General features: G+C 35.5%; 1 protein-coding gene across 3 annotated transcripts in view; it reads right to left on the bottom strand.

Annotated features, from left to right (window-relative positions):
• SYCP2L (synaptonemal complex protein 2 like) overlaps nucleotides 1-14,607 on the bottom strand; it is a 71,644-nt gene that overhangs the window by 23,340 nt on the left and 33,697 nt on the right. For all 3 annotated transcript variants that reach the window (XR_004955755.1, XM_016118782.2, XM_036237154.1), the window contains exons 20-25: nucleotides 8,170-8,218; nucleotides 6,054-6,204; nucleotides 5,388-5,437; nucleotides 3,607-3,733; nucleotides 2,143-2,216; nucleotides 1,915-1,984 (exon numbers count right to left, since the gene is read on the bottom strand). Coding sequence is in view for 2 of the 3 variants with exons in the window: in XM_016118782.2 (XP_015974268.2) it covers nucleotides 1,915-1,984; nucleotides 2,143-2,216; nucleotides 3,607-3,733; nucleotides 5,388-5,437; nucleotides 6,054-6,204; nucleotides 8,170-8,218 (521 nt within the window). In the remaining variant the exon portion in view is untranslated. The remainder of the gene's footprint in view (nucleotides 1-1,914; nucleotides 1,985-2,142; nucleotides 2,217-3,606; nucleotides 3,734-5,387; nucleotides 5,438-6,053; nucleotides 6,205-8,169; nucleotides 8,219-14,607) is intronic.

The raw sequence follows: 14,607 nt of genomic DNA on the forward strand, positions 1-14,607 counted from the left end.
AAAAATAGAGAATATTTAAAATAAGTAATAACATATCACATGTGGGATTTTCTTTTGTAGTACTTAGAAATGTACAGTATTAATATATAAGGCTATCTTTGATTTTGGTAGGGAAGAACTTCTCAAGACTAAGAGTACTCACCATAGAGAAAAGATTAGTATACAAGAATTCATTAAAATTAAAACTTTCATTTATTGAAAAAGAAGTCATAAAGACATAGAGAGAGACCATCAACAGAGAGAGAAGTGCAAATCATAAAGTGGAAGGAGATATCTACAAGACATACAACGCAAGTCCAGAATATATGAAGAACTCCTAGGAACTGATGTAAGAAGGAATCCTATGGACAAATCGGCAAGACATTTTAGACACTACACAAAAGAGGAAATTCAAAGGGCTAATAAACGTATAAATGATGCTTAGCTTTAGTCGGAGATATTGAAATTAAAACGTCAATGTCTATACACACACAAACATGTACAACAAAATTTTAAAATACCAAGTGTTGGCAAGAATATGAAGCAACAGAACTCTCATACATAGCTGGTGAGAAAGGAAATGGATACAACCACTTTGAAAACACCATTTGGCATATTTAAAGATACACACACACACACACCCCCCCCATGGCCCAGCAATTCTATTCCTAAAAATATACACAGAGAACATTTTTCACATGTGTACCAGGAGAAATGTACATGATTCCTCATAGTGTCATTATTTCTGACAACCAAAACTGCAAACAACCAAAGACCCCACAGTACTAGAAAGGATAAATAAATGATGGTATATTCATGCAATGAATCTTACATTGTGACAAAAATTATTATTATTCACCTACATGCACTAGCATAAATGGACCTTACAAATGATTTTGAGCAAAAGCAGGTCATGCAAGCTATATACAGTATCATGCCATTTGTTTAAATTTCAAATCAAATATAACTAAAGTACATATTATTTAGGGACACACTCAAAGGAAATAAAATTATAAAGAAAAGCAACAGGATTTTCAGAAGTCAGGAATCGTTACCTCTGTGAGGGATGGAGGGGACTAACAGGGCATATGACCCTGTGTGGAAATATTCTAAGTCAATGGCAATTGTCTAGTTCTCACTCTGAGTTGTGGTTACATACATGTTCACCTTACTATCATTCTTTGAACTATATACGTTTTATCTTCTCTTCTGAATGTATGGTATTCTTCCCAATGTAAAAGTGACAAAAAATAAAAGCTGTGGAATCAAACACAAAACTAAGCTTAAAGGGGCCCTGTGAGACAGGGAGGGGCGGGGATGGGCTGGCAGTGGAGCACACCAAGATTTGGAAAGAGTAATGTTCTGTTTCTTAAATCGGATGACAGTTCGCAGATGTTTGCTGTGCTGATACACTAAATACCCTGCACATATTTTTTAACTATTTCTATCTTCCTGATGTTTAATTTAAAATGTAAAGAAAAAAAACTGTTCATAAAAAATTAAAAGAGTGGTTAGGTACTATACTAATTCACAATATTGTGAACTAACCTGGAAACCTTCGTAGCACTGTTCCAATGAAATATTAATTCAGAAATTTTAATACCTTGGCCACATAATTTTTGAAACATTGTTTATAAACTGAAAGAGTCCCCAATAAGCCCTTCTGTGAGGCTGGAGAGAAGTCATGCTGCTTGACAGGATGCAAGTCCTAGGCTATATATTTCTTCACACAAGATATTCTTGTTCATGAGTGAAGGCCCTGTCCGCCCCTTGACCTTCATGCACATTTGGAGTTGGTAAGAAGATCACACTGCTCTCTCCAAGGCCTGGCAATTGTCACTCTGTAAAGTGATTTTATCTGCTGCGATTTGAATAATAGCCTGGACTGCCAAAATCAGATTAGCTGAAAAAAGAGTTTTTTTAGTATTTCCTCACCTCTGTCTTCCAGGTTTTCCAGTTTATGTTTGAAGTTAGTACTTTTCATCAATGACTCTCCATTTACAGTCTTAAGAAAAAATAAACAGTCCACAAAGATATGGATTTGTGTCAAAATAAGAAAACAAACGGTGTTACATCATCACTTAAAAAGGAACAAGTCAGTACATTATGCAAATACATATTAATTCTGGAAAACTAGATTAAAACCCCACAATTAAATAATACCTTAGACACATTTTCTTCAACTTCTGAGTGCTCCAATGAAGAGAGATCGCTCAGTGGATGGGGACTTTGAAGTTCTGAGTATTAGAGAGAACAGTTTTGAGGAAATAAACACAGTAAGACTCAACTTCAGGCAAGAACATTTTAATATCCCTCTATATATTAAATATCACCATCAAAAAAAAAAGGGACACAGTTTCAAATAAATAAACAAGCAAACAAACAAATAATAAATAAAAACTTTGTATCCTTCAGGGCATGTATGATTATTTAGTTTGTAGATCTGCAGATAAAATAAATAGCCAGTTTCCTCAACCTGAGATCAGCGCTTTGATTAGGTGCCTGTATGACCCCAAACACATGGGCAAGGATTCTGCCACTTTGACCTCCTGATCCCTTCTTTCTTCTCTTAGTGCCACTCCCTTATTTCCTTTTACTCTCTAATGCTAATTTTCCTCTCTCCTTTTTAATTTTCTTTACTCGTTTTCCACCAGTGGCAGCCTAGCTAAGGGGTTGTCATTCGCATGCTTACTAAGTGCCATTATGTGCCTGGCAATGCACTAAGCTGCAGGATGACAAAAGTGAACACAAGTTTAAAAGATGCAAATAGTTTTAATAAAATACAGTGGGAGTTAAGATAAACCTTATAGGTCAAAGGTTGGCCCCTTTAGGCCCCTTCTGATGCCAGGTTTCATAAAGTTTTTTTAGAAATGCAGCCATGCCCATTGTTTGATATAGGGAAGAAGCATGAAAACGCAATATTCAGAGCCTGCCACGCACGTACTGCTAAACATGGGTGATCAGCATAGTCAGACAACGGGGAACCTACAGGAAGATTCCTGCTGGGATCACCAACAACTATTTCCCCATGCCTTTAACGCTGCATACCCACGCCGGGAAAGGAATACATATTTAAAAGAAATTCCTTGGATGCTCAGGGTCCCTCTCATTCTCTTTCTCTGAGAAGTGACCACATCTCTGTCTGTGGAGCATTATTCCTTCTCTAACTCTGGCATGCTCTTGAATTCTTTCCTATGCGCAGTCATGGACCCTCCTCTAGTACAAGACTTGAGTCCCCACTTGGGGGGCTTCACCATGTCCTACATCGTCTTTGCATATTGTCTGCGGCTGATTTTGTGCTACAGCTGCACAGTTAAATCGGTGCAACAGAAGCTATAGGGGCCAAAAAGCAAAAAATGCTTACTATCCAGTCCTTTACAGAAAAAGCTTACCAACCCCTCACCATCTGAGTTTCTTGCTTGTTTAAAAGAATCTGCAATTCTGATGCGCAAGCTGATCTCAGTGTTAAAGCAAAATTAAAACACAACATCCTCTATCTTTTGCTAGATAGAGCAATCATATCTTCACACTTTTTTCAACAGATATTTTTTAAAAATGTTTTATTTACTTTAAACTACCTTTCCCAAAACATAATTTTTTCTACGTAAATCAACAGAAATCAGGTACCTGTTTTCTGGGCAGAAACTTCAGGAGTTAAAAGGGCAGGACTATCCTGAAATTTTGTTCCAGAAATTTTTGGAGGTGTGTCATTTTTCCTGGAGATATCTTTCCATAATGGTGTTAGTAGTTTAGCCTAAAATATAATACTTTTTAAAAAGTGTTGACATTCATAACTACTCAAGTTATCAAAAAATGCCACAATATTTTCAATATCCTTTTAAAAAGTTTAAGTATTGGATTTGCTTGATTTGAAACTATAAAAACCCAGAGTTGGAAGCACATTAGGTCATATACCAATTGATAATTCTAAATCAAAAATTACAGTAAAATTCTCAAAGTAAAATTCTCACAGCAACAGCACTACCTGGGAACCTGATGGAAATGCAGATTTTCAAGCTCCACCTATGATTTTCAATCAGAGACTATGTGGATAGGACCCAGCAACCTGTGCTTTCACAAAGCTTACTGGTCATTCTGATGACCACTAAAATTGAGAACCACTGCTCTAAATCAGAAGTTAGCAAACTACAGCTCACTGTCTGTTCTGGAAAATAAAATTTTATTGGAGCACAATACACTGACTTTTCCATGGCTGTTTTCATGCTACAATGGCACAACTAAATAGTTCCCACAGAAACCATATAGCCTACAGAGTCTAACATATTTATTCAATGAACCTTTACAGAAGTCTGCAGACCCCAGCTCTAAATTATTCTCTTATACTCCAACACAGAGAAGTATGGAAATTTGTATAAAGTCAGCAATGCCCCTACTAAAACTCAGCATGGACTTCTTATCACTTGCACAGCTTAAATTTATAAATTCTCAAAGCTTCTGATGTTTCTTTGGTGCTCATTTAAAATAAATGATGTATTTACTAAAAATAGTTCTTTTGGTCTATTTCTAACTCTTTATTTCAGTTTGAACTCTTCGACAACTATTTAGGTACTTCTCTGGCTCACAGGTTTAACCTATACACTACCTTTGTCACCACAGAACCCTAAAGCACTTAAATTCACTGAGGGCGACAATCCCTGGGCTGATGGAGAAGGGGAGGTGGGGGGGGGGGCATAACTAACTATAATTGGAGCACTAACCACATTGTTAGTGCTCCAATTATATTCATTACCTCAGAATACCAGCATCTGGATAGGACAGGTCTCATTCAACAAGAAACAAAAGCCAACTGCTAGGAGAGCTAATTCAGCTATCACAGGGGAAAACTAGGCTTTGAATTGATCTGGAGGACCCTCATATTCACACTCTTAACTCCTTTGCTATAAAACAAGGATAATTAAAGGGAATTAAGAAACTTTGAGGGTTACTCAATATTTATAGAAGCCTGAAGGCATTTCAACCACTTGCAAAATAAAGATTTAAATGTTTAAATCATTAAAAGTTTTGGATGTAACATGTCAACAAACTGAACATTAATGGAAGAATTAAACCAAGTTTATGTTGAAAAATCCAAGAGATCATACACTCGTAGCAAATCAGAACAGCCCAGATTTTAAGTTCTGTTATAATAAACATCTTTCAGCAACATTTGGGAACAATGAAAAAAGGTCCTAAATCTTTACCCAAGATTTAAACTAAATGTTTAGAATAGAAGTCTTTGTAGTTTCTATTAACAGTGATTTACATACCAGTAGACCGCTGCTTTGTTATTCTCATATTCCTAAAAGGAATTTGTTTCAGAAATAAATGCAGTTTGTCCCTAAACAGATCTACTTTGTGTCTTGCTAATGCCATAAGGGCACAGAACAGCCCCAATAAAATTTACTTACTTGGTCTTTCTCATGGTCACTGACAGGACTGAGAGAGAAAGGTGGCAAGACTAAAATGAAAGGAAATAAGTGTACAATAGATGAGTTTACTTATGAGAAATACAAAAACTCATTGATCCTTCTCCCAATAATACACGTCCAGGCTAGAAGCCATTCCCATTTTCTACAACTGGCTCGAATGTCTGGTTTTTAAGATCCCTTTCTAATTATTTAACTGTTTTCCTCACGACCCAGCATGAATCCTCTGCTCTAGATCATGTCCCTGAATGCTGCCCTGGCATCCTCAATTTGTCCTTGTAAGCACTACCTTACTTAGAATGCTCCCCCTTCACCACACCTCTTCAAATGCTATTCTTTTTTCCAACAAAAAGCTCAAGTCCTACCTGCCTCTTCCTTGAAGCTTTTCCTCATGATTCCAGCTCATATCAGATTCTTCATAATTCCTACTCCATTTACCTATAGCTCATATTTAACAGTTATTGGCTATTTTAATATTCTTTTGTACTGTTTCATGTATGTACATTTTGTCATTCCAATTTAATTGTAGCAGAAAAGGAGAATCACATGAGCATACTTTTCTTTGGTACCCTCTCTCATCACATACAGAAAAATAAACATCTGATTTATTTGAAAAATGACTTGAAAGAAGACATGCACCAAACTTACTCTTTACGCTACTTTTGTTTTTTGTCTTTTTTCTACCAGGATATGGTTTTAGGTATTTCCTTTTTTGGTTATTGGTCCAAGATAGTTCACTGGTACTACTACTTGAATCTTGATTACTCTCTGAGAAGAGGTGCTTCCTGTAATAAGACTTCTACAAACAGATAATAAATGAGAACTATTAAAGGGTGTTAATACCCTTTATGTACAATTAAACATATCACTACAAAGTTAAACAAAAGTAGCTCCTCCTAGAAGACAGTCTTTTACAAAATAAAACGGCAGGAGAGTAAGGAAGAGAAAACAAAGAAGAAACAGATTATTCCCTTAGTCAATTCTCAACCAAGCTGCTGTTGCAAAGGATGACAAATGTTCTAATGAAGAGATGCTAGATAACTGTTCAAAAGATGATGAACTTTAATATCGTGACAACACTTACAACTTCAAAATACTAACCTAAATGGCAAAAGAGAGTATAAGACTAATTTTTGCAAAGACATGTTTGTCAACATTTTAGAGGAAGTAAAATAAAAACGAAAGAGTTATTTCTATTTAAACTTTAAATCCTTTTGAAATTGAACCCGGACTACAAAGGTTAGATTTTTTTAGGGCAAATTTAACCAATTCTGGTGGATTATTCATCGGTACATTGATATTTATCTATATTTTAAATCTTTTTGTTTTGGGATGAACTTTTATAAATGCCATTAAAAAACAGATGTTTATGCTCAATTTTAACATGGAATTTGTTTCGATTTTAACAAAACACATACTCTGTTAGATCCCTGTCTGCTGTTCCCCTCCGGCGGCCCACTCCTATTCTGCCACGCTTCTACAGGGGCTCTACCATTCAGCTCATGACAGCTCATTCTCATTTCAAACCAGGGAGGATTCTCATGAATCCAACTGTATTAAGTGGTAATAATATCTCACAAATTCTTCTCAAACTGGCACTATCAGCTAGAAGATCGACCTTGTGCCTGGGAGGGCAAAGGGCAAAATCAGCTTAGAGTGAAAACCAGAGTTACCCTTATTAATGATAGCACAACCCATAAATTTAAGGTAGGTGATGGTGAAATACCTATTTTTCAAATGAATTTACTTTTAAAGACCCAATTTAAAATGTTTAGCAGTTCAATCTTTTCTAGAGAAACTTGTTTTTGAAAGGAGCTTTTTGAGCCACGCCTATCTGCACCTTACTCTGATGAGAAAAATAAAAAGAGTTGGGGGTGACCCCCAAATTTGTTCCAGAGATCCTCATCATTTTATTTAATGCACACAATTTTTAAAAATTACACAGCAAGTCTCGCCCAGCTTTAGTTTTATATAAAAAGGTGTTCAACATTATTTACAAAAACATAAGTACCCAGGGCAGTTGTTTTTAAATTTGGCTCCATATTAGCATCACCAGGAGGGGGCCTTAAAAAAAAAATCCCAATATCTGGGGTTTACCCTGGACCAAGTCAGTCACATTTGTTGCGGAAGGGATCCAGGCTTCAGTAGTTTCATCAGCACCCCTGGTGATCCCAATGAGAAGACTAGGCAGTGGAGAATAAGAACCATTGCTAAAAGCAAGCCAGAAGGAGCCTTAACTCATTTGTTTGAAGCTCATGATCTGAAAGTGTTTGAAATTCCATTTAATGTTCATAGAGATTTCTTTTTAAATACAATGACTTAGGGCACTGATCTTCCCAAAGTGGCAGGCAAACTGGAAAAATGTAAGTTGGAGCACACAGAAACGAAACCATGCCACTGAAAGTAAAAAATTTTTCAATTAATTTACCCTTCCACTTCCATTCAGAATACATCTCAAGTGCTAGTACGCCCTTAAACTTCTATTCTGCTCACTGATCTTTTAAAAAGCAAGACTGGGCTTTAGCCTCAAAGCCTAAAAGCACAGTTCAACATAATAACTTTGTTATTTTCCATTGTATTTGGGGGCTTACCTACTATTTGTTACAACCAATGCTGATTGTCCATTTGAAAGGGAAACAATTCCTTTTAAAATAAGTTTGAGAAAAATTGAGATACAGAGTAATGACAAGTTTCAAAGATGGTATGCAAATAACTAAAATTTGGTAAGTATTATCCCAAAACAATGAAAGTTAAGTTTCATTACCGACATCCTTGTTTCTTGCTTTTGGCCACCTTCGAAAGAAGAATCTTTCCTAAAACAAAATATCAAATTAATGGAACTGTACCACCATCACCTTCTCCTTCCCCCACTTCTCAGCCCTCTTTTTCCTTCATGTGCCCTTTGTCCAATGTAAGCCCAGCACACAGGAAGTACCCCATCCTGCAAACTTTTTTTTACATTTTCCCCTGGCTTTATTAAAATATAATAATTTGTTGCTTGTATTTACATTGTACAATTCAATGAGTTTTATTTTTCAATTATAGTTGACATACAACATACCAGTTTCAGTTGTATAGCATAGTGATCAGAGATCCACATAACTCACAAAGTGATCACCCCACTAAATCTAGTACCCCTCTTTCCCTTTACATGTTACATTATTAACCATCTTCCTCATGCTACACTTTACATTTCCATGTCTATTCTGCAACTATCCTTTTGTATATCTTAATCCCTTTGCCTTTTATTTCATCCCCCCAACCCCCTTCCATCTAGTAGCCTTCAAAATATTCTCTGTATCTATGAGTTTATTTCTGCTTTTGTTATTGTTGATTTTGTCCTTTGATTCCACATGTAATGTGAAATCATATTTGTCTTTTTCTATCCAACCCATTTCATTCAGCACAATACCCTCTAGGTCCATCAAGGCAATATCTTTTTCTATCCCCTTCCTTTTACTCTGTGTGTCTTTCAATCTGAAGTGAGTCTCCTGTAAGGCAGCATATGTACGGGTCTTGTTTTCTTATCCATTCAGCCACTTTATCTTTTGGTTGGAGCACTTAATTCTTTTCCATTTGTGGTACTTGTAGACTAGGAAAATAGTTATTACCATTCTTTATTCCTGTTTTTGATACATGTTTTTTTCTTTGTAAAGAAGTCCCTTCAACAGTTCCTGTAATATTGGCATGGTAGTGATAAAGTCCTTTAGCCAATTTTTGTCTGGGTAGCTCTTTATCTGTCCTTCAACTCTAAGTGATAGCTTTATAGGATAAGGTATGCTTGGTTGTAGATCCTGGATTTTCATCACATTGAATATTTTGTGCCAAGTCTTTCTGTCCTGCATAGTTTCTTTTGAGAAATCTTCTGCCAGTCTTATGGATGCTCCCTTATTAGACAACTAATTGCTTTTCTCTTGCTTCTTTTAAGAATTTTCTCTTTGTATTTAACCTTTGGCACTTTATGACGTGTCTTGGTGTTGGCCTCTTTGGGTTCCTCTTTCTTGTGACTCTCTGAGCTTCCTGGGGTTGTATGTCTATTTCCTTCACCAGATAAGGGAAGTTTTCCATTATTTCTTCAAACAGCTCTTCAACGCCTTGTTTTCCTTCACGTATTCCTATCATATGGATATTTTTACATTTAATAGTATCTCATAGGCTCTTTAAATTATTGTAGTCTTGGTTTCTTTTTTCTTGCCATTCTGAGTGTCCTTGGCTTCCCCATCCTCAGTATCAGTGATCTGATCTTCTCTATCTATTCTGTTGATTTCCTCTAATACACTCTTCATCTCAGATAATGTGTTCTTCATTTCTGACAGGTTCTCTTTTATAATTTCCATTTCCATTTTTATGTTTTTTTTTATCTCTTTGTTAAAGTTCTCACTGAATTCATCTATACTTCCCCTAAGTTCATTGAGCATCTTTATAACTAGTGTTTTGAACTCTGCATCTGTTAGATTGCTTGACTCCATTATTCCTGGATTTATGTTATTTTCTCATATGGTTTCTGCTTCTTTTTCTTCCCATTTTAGCTACCCTTCTGTGTCTCTTTCTATGTACGCAGCAAAACTCCTAAGTATCCTGGTCTAATTAGTGTGGTTTTGTGTAGGTGTCCAGTGGCACAGTTCTGAGAGGGGTTCAGCTACAGGCTAAGTTTAGCCCCACTCTGTGCCCTTCTGTGGCCACCTGTTAAGATTCAGATGCTATGCTTATAGTTACCTCAAGAAACAATACCAGTAACTGAGGCCAGCTGCCACTAGTGTGAGTCTTGGTGCTGCTCAGCAAGGAGCACAGGACTCATTGAGGGGACACCTGGATGTGACTTGGGTGGGGCTGCGAATTGGGGGAGGCAGTTTCAGGAAACCCTCTGGGTGGAGCTACCCATTATCCAGTTTGATGACATCTCCACTATGGCAGCGCTACGTCAGGACGCTGGGAAGGGAACGGGCTCAACAGAGGAACAATGGATACAGCCAGCACTCTGTCTGGGAGAGATCCTCACCTCTGGCCCTCACTCCAACAACTCAGTGTCCCCCTATAAGTCTCTGGTGCCCCTGTGCAGCCGACCGGGCGCTGGTGCTCAGAGTGAGCAGGTCCGTCATCACAAAAGTCTGCTCATGGACATGGCCCCTTTAAGAGGTGTCTGCCGCCGCCTCAGCCTCTATCTCACTCAGCTGCTTAGGACCAGGCAGCCTCGCTTCCTCATCCTGTCCCTACCTTCTCCCATTGCAGGGTGATTTCTTATTTCTCTCCCTAGGTGTAGGAATTGTTCATCTAGATTCCAGGTGACTTTTTTTTTTGCTGTCTGTTCCATGTTTCTCTCACAACTTTGATTTGGTCACAAGAGGGATGAACAAAGCCTCTATCATCTATGCCATTTTTTTTTCTTGCTCTCGACAAACTTCTTATCTTACAATCCATTTCCAAAGCTCCTCTGCCTGACAACTTGTTATTTAAAACAAAAATAAACCTTTGTTGAACTCTTCCGTTAGGCATACAAAGAAGAGGAAGGCAGGGTGAGATCTGCAAGCAGGCAGCGAGCTGTGGCAAAGCTGCAGAGCAGAGCTTCTTGTTGGGCTCTACCTTAGCATCAACTGGGGTGCTAAAACTGTCCCTAATTTCTTTAGAGAAATGTCTATTCAGATCCCTTCCCCATTTGTTTAATCAAGTGGGGTTTTTGTGTTTTTTTGGTTTTTCTTTTTTTGTTTGTTTGGTTTTTTTGTTTGTTTTTTGCTACTGAATTGTAGAGATTCCTTACATATTTTGAATAGCCCCTTTTTATTGTTTGCTATTATTAAAACAACAAACTAAGTGTTGGTGAAATATGAAGAAATTGGAGCCCTTGCATACTGTTCATGGGATTGGGAAACGGTGTAGCAACCATAGAAAGCAGTTATTTAAAAAATTAAAAATACAACTGCCATATGACCCAGCAATCTCACTATTGGGTATTTAACAGAAGAAATCCAAAACAATAACGCAAACAGATGTATGCACTCTGTTCATTAAAGCATTATTCATAATAGCCAAGGTATGGAAGCATCCTAAGTGTTCATTGATAGATAACTGGATAAAAAAGATGTGGTACATACATAAAATGGAACATTACTTGGCCATTAAAAAAATAAAATCTTTCCATTTGTGACAATGTGGATGGATCTAAAGGGTATTATGCTAAGTGAAATAAGTTGGCAAGAGAAAGACAAATAGCATGATTTCACTTATACGTGAAATCTAGAAAACAAACTAACAAAACAGAAACAAATTCATAGATATAGAGAACGAACTGATTATTGCCAGACAGGAGGGAAGTTGGAGAGCTAGGTGAAAAAGGTGAAAAGATTAAGAACTACAAATTGGCAATTACAAAAGTCATGGAGATACAAAGTACAGCTTAGGGAATATAGTCAATAATGTTGTAATAACTATATATGGTGTCAGGTGGGTGCAAGACCTATCAAGGAGATCGCTTCATAAGTTATATAAATGTCTAACCATTATACTGTACACTTGAAACTAATATTGAATGTCAAGTGTAACTGAAAAATAAAAAAATATATTTTTAATGGTTAAAATGGCAAATTTTATGTTATATGTATTTTACCACAATTTTTAAAAATATAATTATACATTTTAAAATTTGTCTATTAGTTCTAGTACATTTTGTAGATTCTACTGAATTTTCTAGTTAGATGATCATATCACCTACAGGTTTTCTCCTCACTTTCTGATAGGAATGCTTCTTATTCCTTTTTCTTGTCAATAGCGTTGGCTAGACCCTCAAACACAATGTCAAATAGAAGTAGTAGAGCAGATATTCTTGCCTCATACCTGATTTTAGGGAAAAGCATTCAGTCTTCCATTATTAAATGTTATTAACAGTATGTTTCTCACAGATGCCCTTTAACAACTGAGGAAGTTCCTTTTCATATCTAGCTACCTGAGCATTTTTAATCAAGAACAGATATTGAATTTTTTCAAATACTTTTTGCTTTGTTGACTAGGATCATATTTTTATTTTTGTTAAGATAATGCATTACCTGATTTTTTTACTGTTAAGTTAAACTTGAAATCCTGGGATAGTTCCTATTTTTATATCATTATATTTGCTAAAATTTTGTCATATATTTCTATACAGCCAAAATAGAGGTTAAAATTAAAAATATTAAAAATTAAAAACAGAACTACCATATGATCCAGCATTTCTAGGTATACACCTGAAGGAAACAAAATCACTAACTATCCCAAAGAGATATCCACACCCTCATGTTCAGTGTAGCATTATTTATAATAGCTAAGATAGGGAAACGATCTAAGTGTCCATCAATATATGACTGGACAAAGAAGATGTCCATTTGGCTATAACAAATAAAGAAATCCCATAATTTTTCAACAACATAGATGGACCTTGAGGGCATTATGCTAAGTGAAATGAGTCAGAGAAAGACAAATATTATATAATCTTACTTGTTTTGTATAATCTTACTTGTATTTTGCGTATTAAACACACACACAAAACTCATAAAAAAAGAGAACAGATTTGTAGTTACCAGAGGTAGGGAGTGGGGAATGGGGGACTGGATGATAGTGGTCAAAAGGTACAAACTTACTTAAAGTTATAAGTAAGTAAGTGCCGCAGATGTGAAGTCCAGCATGACTATAGTGAACACTGCTGATGGTGTATTTGAAAGTTGCTAAGAGAGTAAATCCTAAAAGTTTTCATCAAAGAAAAAAAAAATATTTTATAACTACATGAAAGCAGAGGTATTGAATCAACTTATTGTGATATTTCTCAATATACATATGCCAGCTCATTATGTAGTTCACTTTAAACTTATATAGAGCCACACAACAATTATATCTCAATAAACTTGAAAGAAGAAGAATATATAATGGCTCCTCATGAATGTTAAACAATGAGAAGTTCAAAGCAATATGTTCAGTCATGTAGTATAACATGTGTCATGTTCACAACTGTTTCTGGGGATGTACTATAAGAGTGAAGAAAAAAGCTATTTACTTCTTGTACTTTACTGAAAGGTAAGTATTTAAAGTGTACAATGCAAATAAAATTCCATCTGATGGCGTATGAAAAAAATATTAAGTGAGTTTAACAATTTGTAGAATATAAGATCAATATATACAAATCAATCACATTTCTATATAACAAACAATCAGAAATGGAATTTTTAAAAATTATAACAGCAAAGAATAGGAAATATCTAGAGATAAGTTTAGCAAAATATATGAAAGATTTACACATAGAAAACTACAAAATATACTAAAAAAATGTCCTAAATAAAGAAGAGATATATCAGATTCATGAGACAAAGAAACAACCTTGTTATAACATTGGTTCTTCTAAAATTGATCTACAAATTCAGTACAATCTCAGTCAAAATCCCAGCAGACATTTTTGTAAAGTAGATTCAAAAATTTATATGGAAATGCAAAGGTCCCGATACAGTCAAAACTTTGGGGAAAAAAAACCCAACAAAGTTGGAAGACTAACACTACTTCATTTCAGAATGAGATACAATAGTTAAGATAGTAAAGCAGTAATTCAGAAAATATGGAAATATATACAAATAGATCAATGGAACAGAATATAGATATACATCCAGAAATAAATCCACATATGATCAATTGATTTTTTCAACAAAGTTTCCAAGTAAATTCAATGGGGGAAAGAATAATTATTTCAATAAATGGTCTGGAACAATTGGATATTCATATAAAGACAGAACAGAAAGAAAAGAGGACAGGAGAGAGGAAGGGAATGAAAAAAAGGAAAGAAGGACAGACTTAACCTTTACCTCACACAATATATCAAAATTAACATAAAATTACTCATAAACTGAAATAAGCTCTACAACTATAAAAATTCTAGAACATAAAAAAATACCACTGATCATGTGTTTGCCTCAGATTTCTTAAACATGTTACAAAAAAGCACAAAAGTATAATAAAAGAAAAAGAAATCAGTAAATTAGCCTTTATAAAAATTTTAAACTTTTGCTCTTTAAAAGACACTGTTATAAAAACAAGTAAGTCACAGACAGGGAGAAAGTACATGCAAAAATACGTATCTGCTAAAGGATTGTATGTAGAAAATATAAAGAATTCTTATAATTCAATTGTAAGAAAGGAAATAATCCAGTTTTTTAAATGAGCAAAATATCTGAAGACAGTTTCCAGAAAAAGA

This window comes from Rousettus aegyptiacus, unplaced genomic scaffold (assembly GCF_014176215.1).
Source record: "Rousettus aegyptiacus isolate mRouAeg1 unplaced genomic scaffold, mRouAeg1.p scaffold_m13_p_1, whole genome shotgun sequence".
Classification (NCBI taxonomy): Eukaryota; Metazoa; Chordata; class Mammalia; order Chiroptera; family Pteropodidae; genus Rousettus; species Rousettus aegyptiacus.